The 13,005-nt window shown below is 47.1% G+C and overlaps 1 protein-coding gene across 1 annotated transcript in view; it reads left to right on the forward strand.

The window, feature by feature from the left end:
• Window positions 1-11,840, forward strand: part of LOC108750344 — a 298,608-nt gene extending 286,768 nt beyond the window's left edge. Inside the window, exon 6 of the mRNA XM_018489734.1 lies at window positions 7,241-11,840. Within this exon, the coding sequence (XP_018345236.1) occupies window positions 7,241-11,116 (3,876 nt within the window). The 3' untranslated portion in view covers window positions 11,117-11,840. The remainder of the gene's footprint in view (window positions 1-7,240) is intronic.
• The last annotated feature ends 1,165 nt before the right edge of the window (window positions 11,841-13,005 follow it).

The following is a 13,005-nucleotide window of genomic DNA, read 5'->3' on the forward strand; positions in this document are numbered from 1 at the left end:
CTTCTCAAAGTACAGTCTCTCTCTCTCTATCTCTCTCTCTCGGTTTGTCACGCATTCGTGATGTACGTTTGGCGTGCTAAACGTCCGACCGCCCGCGTTCCTACAAGTTTTGTCAATATGTTACGATTAATGTCGGCGAAAATTATTTACCGCGGTTGTTTAACGGAGTGTCACGTATGTCGGATGTATTGCCGCGAGTCTTATGCGAGTGGCTGTTGGAACAAAAATGACGCAAGCAGAAAATAGATCATTGCGTACCGCACGCAGTTTCGAGATCACGCTTGTAAATTATTATCTTGGCAGCGGTATGATGCAAGCACTGTCCAGCGTGGGAGTCCTTCAAATGTAATGTAAGAATTCGTACTCTTATCACACATTTTTTTTCTTTTAAACGCTGAAGGCTGAACGTCGTCTAGATAGTGCCCGATGTCAAAGCAGACGAAGAATCGCAATGTCGCGTTTAGTATGTTGACAAATTTCAATTCTGAGATCAACTTTACCTAGATTTCAAGATTTTTTTTCAAACGCTGAATGTTGCTTAGATAGTATTCGATATGTCAGAAGAGACAATCGGAGTGTCGTGTTCAGCATTTCGAGAAATTTCGATTCCAACTTTATCTAAATTTCAGCAAGATTCGCGAATTGTCGCGGCGTCGAGGTAGAATTTTTCTAATCTCAGTGGCCTGTGCTGTGGCCGAGTGACAGACACAAAAGAAAAAAAAAGTCTCCGAGTCGCGCGAGCAGAGCCGCGAAAGGCGCCATTTTCCCGATCTTTCTCGTCGCGCCTCCGGTGAAACTTCGAGGCGTGTTGCGTCGCGGTTGCGTTTTACGACGTGTCGGCGACCTACGGTTTCTCTTCGTCCATCGTCGATTGTCGCATCGCTAACGAGAGCGCGTGAGTAAATTCGAAGTAAAACGGCGCAGTTGCGCCGGCCGTGACAAAGAGCGCAAGGGAGTGAGTCAAAGGGGACAAAGCAGAAGAAGTGAGAGAGAAAGAAGAGGCAAAGATGGAGTGAGATAGACTGACGAGGAGGACAGAGGATAGACGCAGGTAGCTGCAATCCAATTTAGCGGCGGATATCCACGCGAGATCTTTACGATTTCTACCCACGAATAAGACAGGGCCCACTTACCGTGAAATCATATGCAGTGTCCAGTCACGGATGCCATTGCCGCCGTCGTCTCCTTCTCTTTCTCCTCCTCCTCCTCCTCCTTCTCCACCTCTTCCTTCGCCATCGCGCCGCGACTGTCGCTTCTTTCTCGGTGAAAACCAAACTGCGTCGTACTTCGCGCCAGTAACCGTCTCGCCAGATGGCAGCACCAACTGGAACGATTCGAATCGAGCTCGATACGCCACGTACTCTGCTTCGCTACGAATCAAGCATTTGTTATTTTCAACAAGTTGACGGTGCCCATAATTGCAGATCGGTTTTTTTTTTGTATTTATACAGAAAAGAAGGAAAAGTTTTTACGGGATCAAAAGTGTCGGCTGATTTAAAAAAAAAAAAAAAAAGATATTATTTGTCGTTTAAAGAAGTTTAAACTTATGACTTGTATCGTTTCTTTAGTGTAGCTCATCAATTGTTTCCTTCTCTTAACGTTCCTTAATTATCAAAGATTGCAGTTTCGTTATCAATTAACGACTAATGATACAGAGTAAACAATATACATGGAATTGCGTGAACGACGCGAGAATTACGCGAATCGTACACGCGGGACACGAGGTTTGAGGGAAACGTAATGAGCGAGCAAGTAAAACGAAGTTTATCTTACTTCTTCGGCTCTCGTAATTATCCATTATGCAATAACGCGGTAATGGTTCGCGTCATGTTTTTAACGCCTCCTTTATTCCCGCCACCGGAGTTCCCAGGATCGCGCGTCGCGTTTTCGTTCACGTTTCGAGGCGCTCTCAGACGCGCGTTATTATTGAAATTAACTACACCTATTCGAATTTAATTAAAGATACCCTTGAGCTCTTCGAGCTGACTTCGAATGTCGAAACATTTCATTCTCAGCAATTATTGTATTTACTTTGCGGAATTTTTATTAAAAATCTGCGCTTGCGCGACTCGAAAACGAGTCTTTAAATATTGCTAATATTAAAAGAAATATATATACTTTTAAATAAAAATCTTAGATAACGAGATATTTTTTTCTTGCAAAATAATTGGATGTGTAATATGTCCGAAATAAAAATGTTCAAATTCGAAACATAGAAATCACGGGATGGGATTTGAATCGCCTCTTATAGGCGATAATTTTTAATTACAGATTAATTTGAAGACGAATGTTAAATTTTTATTGAAAAAGAGACTCCCACGAGTTGAGACAAATTCTTGTAATTTCAGTATTAATATTATTTATGAGAAGTTTTTTGCCAATTCTAACATAATTCTATTAAATATAGCGGTTGTAATTATTAGATTCTTCAAGCGTATATTCCGAAGGTAGGCTGTAAGAAAAGAAGATTTCCCATTTCTTTAATCTTTCTCATCGTAAGACCTCCTTTTTCGCCACGATTTACCGACCTCGCCCACACTCATTTCGCGTCCCATCGGACACGCGGGAGCACACGGAACGGCGAAATTCCACGCCGCGGAATTTGGTGGAGGTGACCGAGGGGAGAGGGAGAGAGAGAGAGAGAGAGAGAGACGGGAGGGATGGGAAGGAAGGTCGAGTGTTGTCGGAGCGACGAGCCTCATTCGCGTGCGGGATTAAAATTTGAGTCTCACGGTGCACGGTAGTCTTGCGTTCTCAGACACGATCGTCCGGGTCCTTTCACGTAAAGAGAGAGAGCCGCGTTTAAGCGCTTCGCAGAACCCTTTTTTTTCCAGTCCTCCCCGCTTCGCCCCCCAAACGTCACGCACGTGTGTACGGCGCGATCATGGCAAAACGACGACGCGCGGTACCATCGAATCCTTCGTGAAATAGCGGATCTATGGGAAAAGCATCCTCGGCCTTCGAGAGGTCACCTCTCGAAGATCGACAGCAGCTGGAAATGATGGACGCGTAAAGTAGAAAATTGTTGACGTAAAGACTCGCGGAGTCTAACATACGCTCTGCCTCTTTTCTTCAATTCCGAGATCTACACGTGATAATTATGTAGAAAGAATGAAGTGTGTATGTAAAAGCTCCAGCTAGATGCTGATCTGAAAAGTTTTGTTGGGCCATCAAAAATAATTGTGTAGGAATCTCAAGCATGATGAGAGCAATGCTATAGAAAGTTTTGATACTTTAGTAAGTCTTGTACCTATTTTGATTCAACACAATTTTTTTCAAATCTGTATCTAGTTAAATTTTTCGGTTTACTTTGAGCAAAATCATTCTTCTTTCTCCGTATTATGATGAATTTGAAAATAATTTGGTTGAACCACCTGAATGTTTACGTAACAATCTCAAGCAGCGCTACAAAATGTTTTGACATTCTAGCAAGCAGTTTGAACATTCTGCGAAATTATTTTGATAGTCGAACAAAATGTTATGTTCAGGTCTATATCTAATTAAATTTTTTAATACTCAAACAAAATCGTTTGTTCTCTCGCGTGAACGAAGAAAAAAACGACGAATTTACAGGCAAGAATTGAGACGGTTATAAAATTTCAAATTTAAATTTTGTCCATCGCGATAGTTGCAGAACCAAAGACCTCAACTCTTCGCGGCACGAAGACATCTTCTTTTCAAGAGAACTTTCAAGGTTGACGAGTAAAAAGTTTCTTGCGGGCCACAACGAAATTATGATAACGGAATGAAATTGTGGAATTCTGCATCTTGTATGCGTTCAATTAGCACTGGCAATTTACGTAACTTTCAATAGAGCGAGATACCGTTGCGATGCAGGATTTTGTCGCCCGATTCGACGTGATCGAGAGAGAAGAGAATGGATAATGCGTGCGAAAGAACAGCGTGACGAATCCCCGTACGCGGTATCACAATGTACGTAAAAATGTTTAAATTACGCGAAGAGACGAGACGAGAGGAGAGAGAGAGAGAGAGAGAGAGAGCGTACTCATCGCGGAGAGTAACGCGGGAAAAACGTCGTCGCGCACAGTGAGAAACGGTGTGACATTACTCGCGCCTCATCAGACGATAATCTATGCGATCTCCTAAGGGAAAATAATACGCGACGGTCACAGCTGTCGCCGCCACGTGAGGTTTGAATTACCATCAGCGAGAATAAAAAATCAGAAAATTACACTTTGTAACGTAGCGGTACGTTACGAGCATTATTCATTGTCTCTCCATCCATATGCTTTCAATTATCTTCGCCTGTGTGTTGTTTCAATACCGTCCACCGTTTGCGTCGCGTGAGCACCGTTTAATACTTTTATAGAAAAATAATTTCGCTTATACCTCAAAATATATTGTACATGCATGCGTGTCTCTCGTTTAAATTAAATTCGTTTTTTTTTTTTTAAGCATCTCTCGTTCACACGAACGCGATCCAGCGAAATACGAATTATTTGTTAATCGCATTTGTTAAACACGACGTTCTTTTCTATCTAAAATGTTGGAATATTCTACAAATATCTTCTCATTTATTATCGATAGTTATTCGATAACTATTCGATACTGCTGCACTGAGGGAAAAGTGTTTGATATTTGTGATTATAATTACGTAGTAAAATGTTTATATGGCTGGAAGCTTTTTTTTTAATACTTATTACTGTTATAACGTTAGTAATAATAATTATATATTTTTGTGTAAACTGTATAACTATAATAATTATTATTATTAACATCAGAGCAGTAACAATTATAAAAAAGGAGCTTCTAACCATAATCATTTTACCATGCAATATTACCAGTGATAAATACCAAACAATTTCCTCTCAATACTGCCTCATCTTCTCGGATTCTTCGATCAATTTGAACCCGTACATTTCATTTTTCTAATTTTACTAAATCAATGAGAATTTCAAAATGTACAAAACTGTGTCGTTTCTTAGACACTATATATCTTACAAAAGAGAAAGAAGAAGAAGAATATTTTATAAACAGTTCCGAGATTGAGTCGAATGCCATGACAGCGCCGAATCGATTCTCTCGGGAAGAACAAAAACTTTGTGGCAGCGCCTATTATATCTGCCGGTGCGCGATCGCCGACAATTCGCCTGACATTCTTTATTTTTGCGGTTGGCCCGGGGCGAAAAATAACGACGTCGTTCCCGCGATCGAATTCGGAGTGGCGGCGACCACACTGCCGTGTGACCGCCGACGAGTGCGTGTCTCGTTCCCGGTCGTGTGCGTGCGATATATACACGGCGGCGCGTGCGCGTGCTTGAAGAAATATACAACGGGACGCGAGCGCGAAAAGCGTCGCGGCGCTGGGCGTCCTGCGTTACGTCGAGCTCCGTTGGAATGTGTAAATATACAAGCTGCGAGGCGAGAAGAGCGAGAGAGAGAGAGAGACGGAAAGAGAGTGAGACAAACTTGTGCTCTATATACACGGCCACCCTGAATTTATAAGAAGCCGTGACTCCACATGAGTGCGATACGTGACGTCCGTGTGGAACGTCAAAAGCGTATCGCCAGATTTAATGTTCCTCTCGGCAGGATGCGTATCTCAGCGAGAGAGGCCGAGACGGAGAGCTTAACCTTTGTCAAGTAACACGATCGCGAAGCGAGGTTGCGATCGAAGAGACGAGAAACATCCGGGATTTTCACAGGGAAACGCTTATCCAGTGGAAACAAAAGGAAAACGAACCAATGGACGAAAGTGACACATTCATTTATCGCGAAGAACTTTATACGCGCGCGCGTATCTCTAAAAGATTAATATTATTGCACAGTGAAAACGACAATATTGAAAGAATTAAAAGGACGCCTCTAGACGCTTGAATATTACTGTGTAATTATTTTCTGTAATATCATTGATGTAAACAATTTAAAATGAACAGTCTGGCAGCTCAATATAGATCCTCCAGACGATCAATAATATTGCATAATATATTTTATACCGTATACAATGATATTGTCTAGGGCCGCTTTAATTTCTTATTAAATATTAAATAGTAACTTTTGACAGATTATCGTTTAACTGTGACCTACTTTTCTGAGCATTATTTTAACGCTTTACCTTTAGTTTCCAGCGAGAAACAAATTGATTCCGAGAATTGTGACTGGAATTTACCGCGGGATTATTCATGTCGCTGGGATTTTCAGCGGAGCACAAATGACAAATCGCTAAAACTCGATCCGCAAAAAAAAACGGATCGTTAATAAAGTAGGTACGCGAGAGAGGAAGACAGATCGAGAGTACGTATACATATCCGTCGGGATGCAAGGTTAAATCCTTAACGCGTTTAAGTGCAATCTCGCTTGGCTAACAGGCGAAGCAGAACTAATTACCCGCTACATTAAGCGTCATCAATCAAACCTTTTTATTTATCAGCCATTTTTTGCGTATTCCATTTCACAAAAGTAACGGAACACAAGCGGGGACGCGTGACCTTCTGTGGTTGACAATATGGGAAGCTTTTTTTTTTATCGCGACGTGTAATTACGGTCGAATAAGAATAAACGTTCCTCCCCCCCTCCCTCGTTCACCGTCGGCGGCTGTGCGAATTGATCGACGATATCGCGTGTTCTTTACCGCGTGATTTGCGCATTTACGTAATTTCCCGCATAGGCTAAACAGTGTAATCGTGTGTACCGGCGGTATAAGAACGCCGCGAAGAATATCTTAGGAAACCGCCTCGGAAAAATTCTTTGTCCTTTGTTTCCACGCTATCGAATATATTATATTAAATTTCGTTCAGAAGTTAAAAATTTCTTCTATCGCAATAAATTTTTAATGTGTCCTTTACAATGTGTTTTAAATAGCGCGGTGCATTAAGTTAAGAACCAATTTAATTCGCAATATTATTATTTCAGCTGTAGTTTGTATGATTACGTTTTCAAGTCCGAAAGCAATCGGGGCGCGCAGTTTATTGAATTGAAAGCTGTGTTTAAACTTACGTAGAAATTATTAGCCAAATTATATATATAGGCAGCAAGATTCAGCCTCGACCGCATTTAGCGCATCTTATCTATTTGTTTTAAAAATTCATTGCAACAACTAATTGATTTCAGTCATCTTCCTAGAAATGCGATATTTATAGAAGTCGGTATATAATTTTGACGAACGATAGTATTCTTAAATAAATCAGTTATCGCGTATTCGCGATTTGAATATTTCGTCGCGTGAACGATTCCTTCGTGACAGTTCCAAAAGACAATTCTTCTCTTCTTCTGTTCGTAGGACTCGCAGAACGGCCCGGTGCTGGACCGATGGAGTATCTGCTCGGCTGAGGAGGAACCGCTGGTCCTACAGCAGTTCCTCAGGTTCGCCGAGACGCGTCCGTTCGTGCAGCAGTTGCTGCTGGCCGCCGGAACGCCGGGTACGGATGCTATGTCACCAAGCAGACGACCTTCGCCACCGACGATGCCACTAGCACATCTACCACCCCCGTTGCATATGCTTCACTGCGGCCTACCGCCACCGGGTTCTCGGCTGCCGCATCCGCTGCCACCGCCCCCGCCGCCGCCACCGCCATCGTCGTCGTCGATCTCGCATCCCTCGATGTCGCCGACGGCACAGAAGCACTACTCCTCGTCGACGAATCCTACCGGCGGTGTTAGCAGAGCGAACTCGCCACCGCGTTCCTTAGACTCTCATCTAACGGTGTCGCCGTTGAATCGGCTGCAGAGCATGCAGCCGTTCGACTTCCGAAAGCTGGGTACTCTCGGATTGCCGGCATTCCCGCCTTTACCGCCGCCGCCACCGTCCGCGGAGCAGCTCCTGCAAAATCGCAAGTCCTCAATGAGGAATCCGCAGAGTCCCCACAGTCCACCTCATCACCCATCCGCGACGTCGCAGCTGCAAAGGCCGCATATGCCGGTCGCACCGATCTCTTCCTCGGCGTTAACCTTCGGTCATCCGCTCTCGGTCGCGGTCTCCTCCGGAGCGCTACCACCGAGCTTCCCAACGCACTTTCCGCCGCCACCGATGGGTAAATCACCCGGTTGCATCGGTGGACTCACCGTGCCCGCGGACGTGCACAGCGGCGGTGAGAAGAGCAGTGAGTTCGGCTCGGAGGAGGACGAGGACGATGAGGAAAACTCCGACAGCGCGTTGAATCTTAGCAGACGGGACTCCGCTATGTCGAAGCACGTGATTTCCTGCGAGCAACGACATCCACCGCCGTTGTCGCTCCAGGCGACGCCGTTGGGCAGGCCACCCGGCATACCCGGCAGGAAGCCGCACTCTCCGGGTAAGCGACCGGGCAGCCAATGGGGCGCCGCCGCCGCGAACATGCCGCCGAATCTTGGTACACCTTTCATCAATCCCACCACCGGCAAGAAGCGCGTGCAGTGCAACGTCTGCTTGAAGACCTTCTGCGATAAGGGCGCCCTGAAGATCCATTTCAGCGCGGTGCACCTACGCGAGATGCACCAGTGCACCGTCAAGGGTTGCAGCATGATGTTCAGTTCGCGTAGATCGCGCAACCGACACAGCGCGAATCCAAATCCGAAACTGCACTCACCGCACCTGCGCCGCAAAATCTCTCCGCACGACGGCCGCTCGTCCATGGCGCATGCCCTGGTGTTACCACCGCAGGTTGGACTCCCGGTTCCCGCTACTGGACTGAATCATCTACCGTTCGGCTCGTTTCCACTGCTCACGCCACCGCCAGACCTCCGTTCGCCGGCGTCGCTGTGCGCGCTGGACTTCAAGCATCTGGATCTGTCGTCCACGCAAGCGGGTCAGGGCAGACCTGGCTACGACGAGGCTGCGCTGCAGCAAAGAATGGCGAGCACGGGTCTGTCAACGACCACGGCCTCGACGACGATGCCAGTGCCGATGTCGAGCGTCGGGGCGACCACGACTACAACGACGGCGCGAGGTTCGTATGGTTCCGGTGGTGGCGCATCCATTAGCGCGGTCTCGCCGTCCACCCAGGCGTCATCCATGATACCGGAAGGCGAGGAGGACGACGACGATGACGATGGTGGTATCGTCGTGGTCGCGGAGGACGAAAGCAGTAATCTGCCATCGAGGTTACAACCGTTGCGTGCTAACGAAGATGACGAGCAGCCGGCTGATTTTAGTCTGGCGAAACGGCCGAAGCTCTACTTTGGCGACACCGCCGACGAAGACCTTGCCAGCAACGATCCCGACAGCAACGAGGATAACGATTCGATGCTGGGCACAGTTGACCAGCAACCTTTCTCCGTGAATCGGCATTCGCTCAACTCGAGTTCCTTCCACAGCCGAGGCGTGCGCAAAAGAAAATCCCAGCATCCCACGAGATGCGCTGTGCCGGCGGAGGTGCATTCCTCGTCTACCGACGGCGACTCCTCCAACGACGAGGAGCAGCGAATTCAACAGCGGCGGTGTCTGTCGGACGGCATTGCGCCGATAGCAGAATTTCAGAATCAGCCGGAAGACATGTCGATGTCCAGGCTTGAGGCGGAGGAGCGAAAGATACTTCCCAGCTCGCCGAGGAACCAAAAAAGCATCTTTCATGATCGCGAATCAGACTCGCGCTCTCCGGACACCGGCAATAGAGAGCGTGAGGTAGCTACGACTAATCGACGCGATACTTTTTCCTCTCAAGACAACGCGGAGGATCTACCTCAGGACGAGCCGCGTGATTTGAGCTCGAGGGCGAGCTCGGTCAAGTCGCCGAAACGACAGATCACTCCAGAACCAAAGACCGACAACAACGCGCCGCCGTCGTCGTCGAGCACGACATCGAGCGGGGCAACCACGACAACGACGACAACGACGACAGCAACGGGGAAGGATCCCGACGCGATATCGTCGGAGCAGAAAGATCGACGATTGAGCACGGAAAGCGAGGAAACGTCAACAAGGGTGAAAGAGGAGACGATCGCGAAGAAAGAACCCGCCGAGGTGACGCAGGAGGAAGGAAGGCCGACGAACAACGAGGAGCACCAGGAGGACGAGGAGGACGACGATGATGAGCCCATGGAGGAGGTCGAGGAGGAGGAGGAGGATGAGGAGGAGGAGATGGACGACGCGCTGCGCAATCAAGAAGGTGAGCGTCCCGATGATCCCCCCCGTGCCCCGAGCTCGGTCGACAGCCGTCCAACGACAGCCGACGACCTCTCCCACGACTCCTCGACCAACACTTTGCGTCAACTCGAGTCCTTGTCGCAGGGTCGATGCGCGATGCCGCAGCGGGTGGCTTCGAGGTCTGGCCGCGGCTCTACCAGCCCTATCAGCCTCACGGAGACCCACCAGGAGATCACCATGGACAACTCCTCACGTGGCTCTCGTTCTTCCAGCGCTTCACCCTCCACAGTGGCCATGGATACGGACAATAGCCTGATCACGTACGCGCGTTACGAGAACGGCGGCTTCGTCAGCACCCAGGAAGTGCCGCTCGACCGTGAGAATCCGCGCCGTTGCACCGCCTGCGGCAAGGTCTTTCAGAATCATTTCGGTGTCAAGACCCACTATCAGAACGTCCACCTCAAACTGATGCACCGCTGCAGCGTGGACGGCTGTAATGCGGCTTTTCCCTCGAAACGATCTCGTGATCGCCACTCGGCGAATCTCAATCTGCACCGGAAATTGCTGTCAACCTCGTCGAGCCCGCCGCTCTCCTCCAGCCTGCCACCGAGCCTATCGCCGCGTGTCGACGACCCGCAAATGAACCCACTGCTACACAACGAGTTCCTGGCACGGCTCTATGCGGACGCTAGTATCGGCGCATTGGGCGCGTACCCCTTAGCACCTGGACTGCCGTCCGCGGTCGATCTAGCGGCTCGGATACCGCCGCCGCATCCGCTTCTGCTGCCGCCGCATCTCGGCGCCACGTTCCCGGGTCTGACCTCGTTCGCGTCTCACTTGGCTGGCCTAAACGGCCTCACTCATCAGCATCTGAATCACTTGACGCGGCTGACCCAGGAGCAGGGCAACAGGCACGCGTCTATTTCGGGTTCGCCTGTATCTTCACCAGGCTCGGACGATCGCAAAGAGGAGGCTAGATGCACTGTGCCCGGTTGCGAGCGCGTCTTCGGCTCCCGAGCCGTACGAGATGCGCACTCGAGGGATCCCCAGGCCCATCGCGACCTGCCGATCCTGTCCACCAGCAGCGGCTCGTGACCGATCTCGTTCTGCGGCCGCGGACACGATTATTATCCCTTACTGTGATGCCAAAATCCTAACTCGGCGACACGATTCGGCCGATCGGTCACCGACGATCTCGTTTCTAATTAGGATCTCGGCAGAGACCTAGAAAGCGGTCCCTTCCCCACGAACAGGGCACGTTTCGTTGCCCTCTAAAACGTTCCATTGAAATATGCGTAAAAAAACGTGCAATATCGAGCGGAGTGCGTGCGGAATGATCGACCATCAACGTGACCGACGTGGAAAGCGGTCTCGTTGATCAACGCCTGCCCATGGAGTGAACGAGCCAGTTCCAATGCGGTAATATCTGCCTGCCAGCCTTCTTCCCATTTCTCAGATTTATACGTCAGAACGCAACACGCGAGTTTGTTGGGCTAATCTAGTCAATTTGAAAATCTCGATTTCGTGCGTTGTCAGAAACGACGGTAAAAGACACGCGCTGAATCGTTGCCAGTTTATTTCGCTCGATTAATCGAACTAATACTGTGCAAAATTCTGGGTAACGTGATGTCAAATTTTAAACAACAAAGTAACAAAGATAATTTCAAGCAATCAAGAGAAATTTACAAGACATATGATAAATCGAATTTTGTAAAAAGGATAAACGACTATAGGTGTTGCATAAAATTTTTATGTTTAGTTGAAACGTGTATTTTTTTTTTGTAGCGATACGCGGATTATATCGCACAACACATTCAAACTCTTCCTCGCTTTCTGAGCACAAAATTAAATAAATTAAATAGATTTGTAGTTTGAGATTATAAAATTGAGTCTCTTAAATATTTTACTAATATTATCATTGTTTGAGGGAAAAACAAAATTTATTTATTTATCGTTTATGCACGATACATTTATTTAATGTATTTAAATTTTATGATTCTACACAAAGATCTCTTATTTCTACATCTACATTTTATTAGCTTTCCTTTACTTTTAGAAACAAATAAAAGGTATACTAAAATTATTTATTTTCATTGAAAGAGCAGCAAATATTAAATTGGTTCCGCTCATGAAGTTTACTCGATATGAGAACTTGAATTTTTGAGAAAAAGATTTTTTCGACTTTTGATCGACGTGATGTTTAAACCGGAGGGCTTACTTCAATAATGAGCTAACCCATGTTTTGTAAAAACATGCGTTAGCTTACTATTTCCCGTGACTTTAATTTTGGAGTTTATTTTCTCTGTCTTTACAAAATGTGGGTTAGCCCATTATTGCAGTAAGTTCTTCATTATAGAGCGAGCGCACGATACAGCGCGCGATATGTCCATAATATATGAGTATATCTCTTTCGTATTGTTATATGAAGAGTCGCATTGTAAGCACTGGCTGGCGTAAAAGTTCAGGATTTGACTGGTCGACTAAACTGCGACCTGACTTTGAAGATCTCCACGTTCGCGTGGCGTGCGATCATTTCTTCCACGAGCGCGATGCCGAGATACCGACGATGGAGCACACAGCGGACGATGAATTCGCGATATGCGATCGTATATATTGTCTCGTCTGTCCGATCGTCGGGGGGTTAACTTAACATAATCAGGGGTGAAAGAGAGGGAGCGAGGACGAAGGACAGAAGCATTAGGAGAATGGACTGAGGTGCGACGTCCCCGGTCCCGAAGGGCTAATTTCATCATCGTTGTGATAAAGTAACGTTAGCGAATAACGCCACTATTTAACCAGTAACCAATTACTACCGCTGTATATAATAAACATACATAGTACCTTTCGGTGTAAATGCGTAACTATAGCGTGACTAAGTTCTACCAACGCGCGCCCGACGCGACGCGATTAACGGCGATTAGTTTTGTAAATGTGAGATGGTGGACACAGAGCCGGTGCACACTTTGCCGAGGGAAGGGAAGGAG

Source organism: Trachymyrmex septentrionalis, unplaced genomic scaffold (genome assembly GCF_001594115.1).
Source record: "Trachymyrmex septentrionalis isolate Tsep2-gDNA-1 unplaced genomic scaffold, Tsep1.0 scaffold36, whole genome shotgun sequence".
NCBI lineage: Eukaryota > Metazoa > Arthropoda > Insecta > Hymenoptera > Formicidae > Trachymyrmex > Trachymyrmex septentrionalis.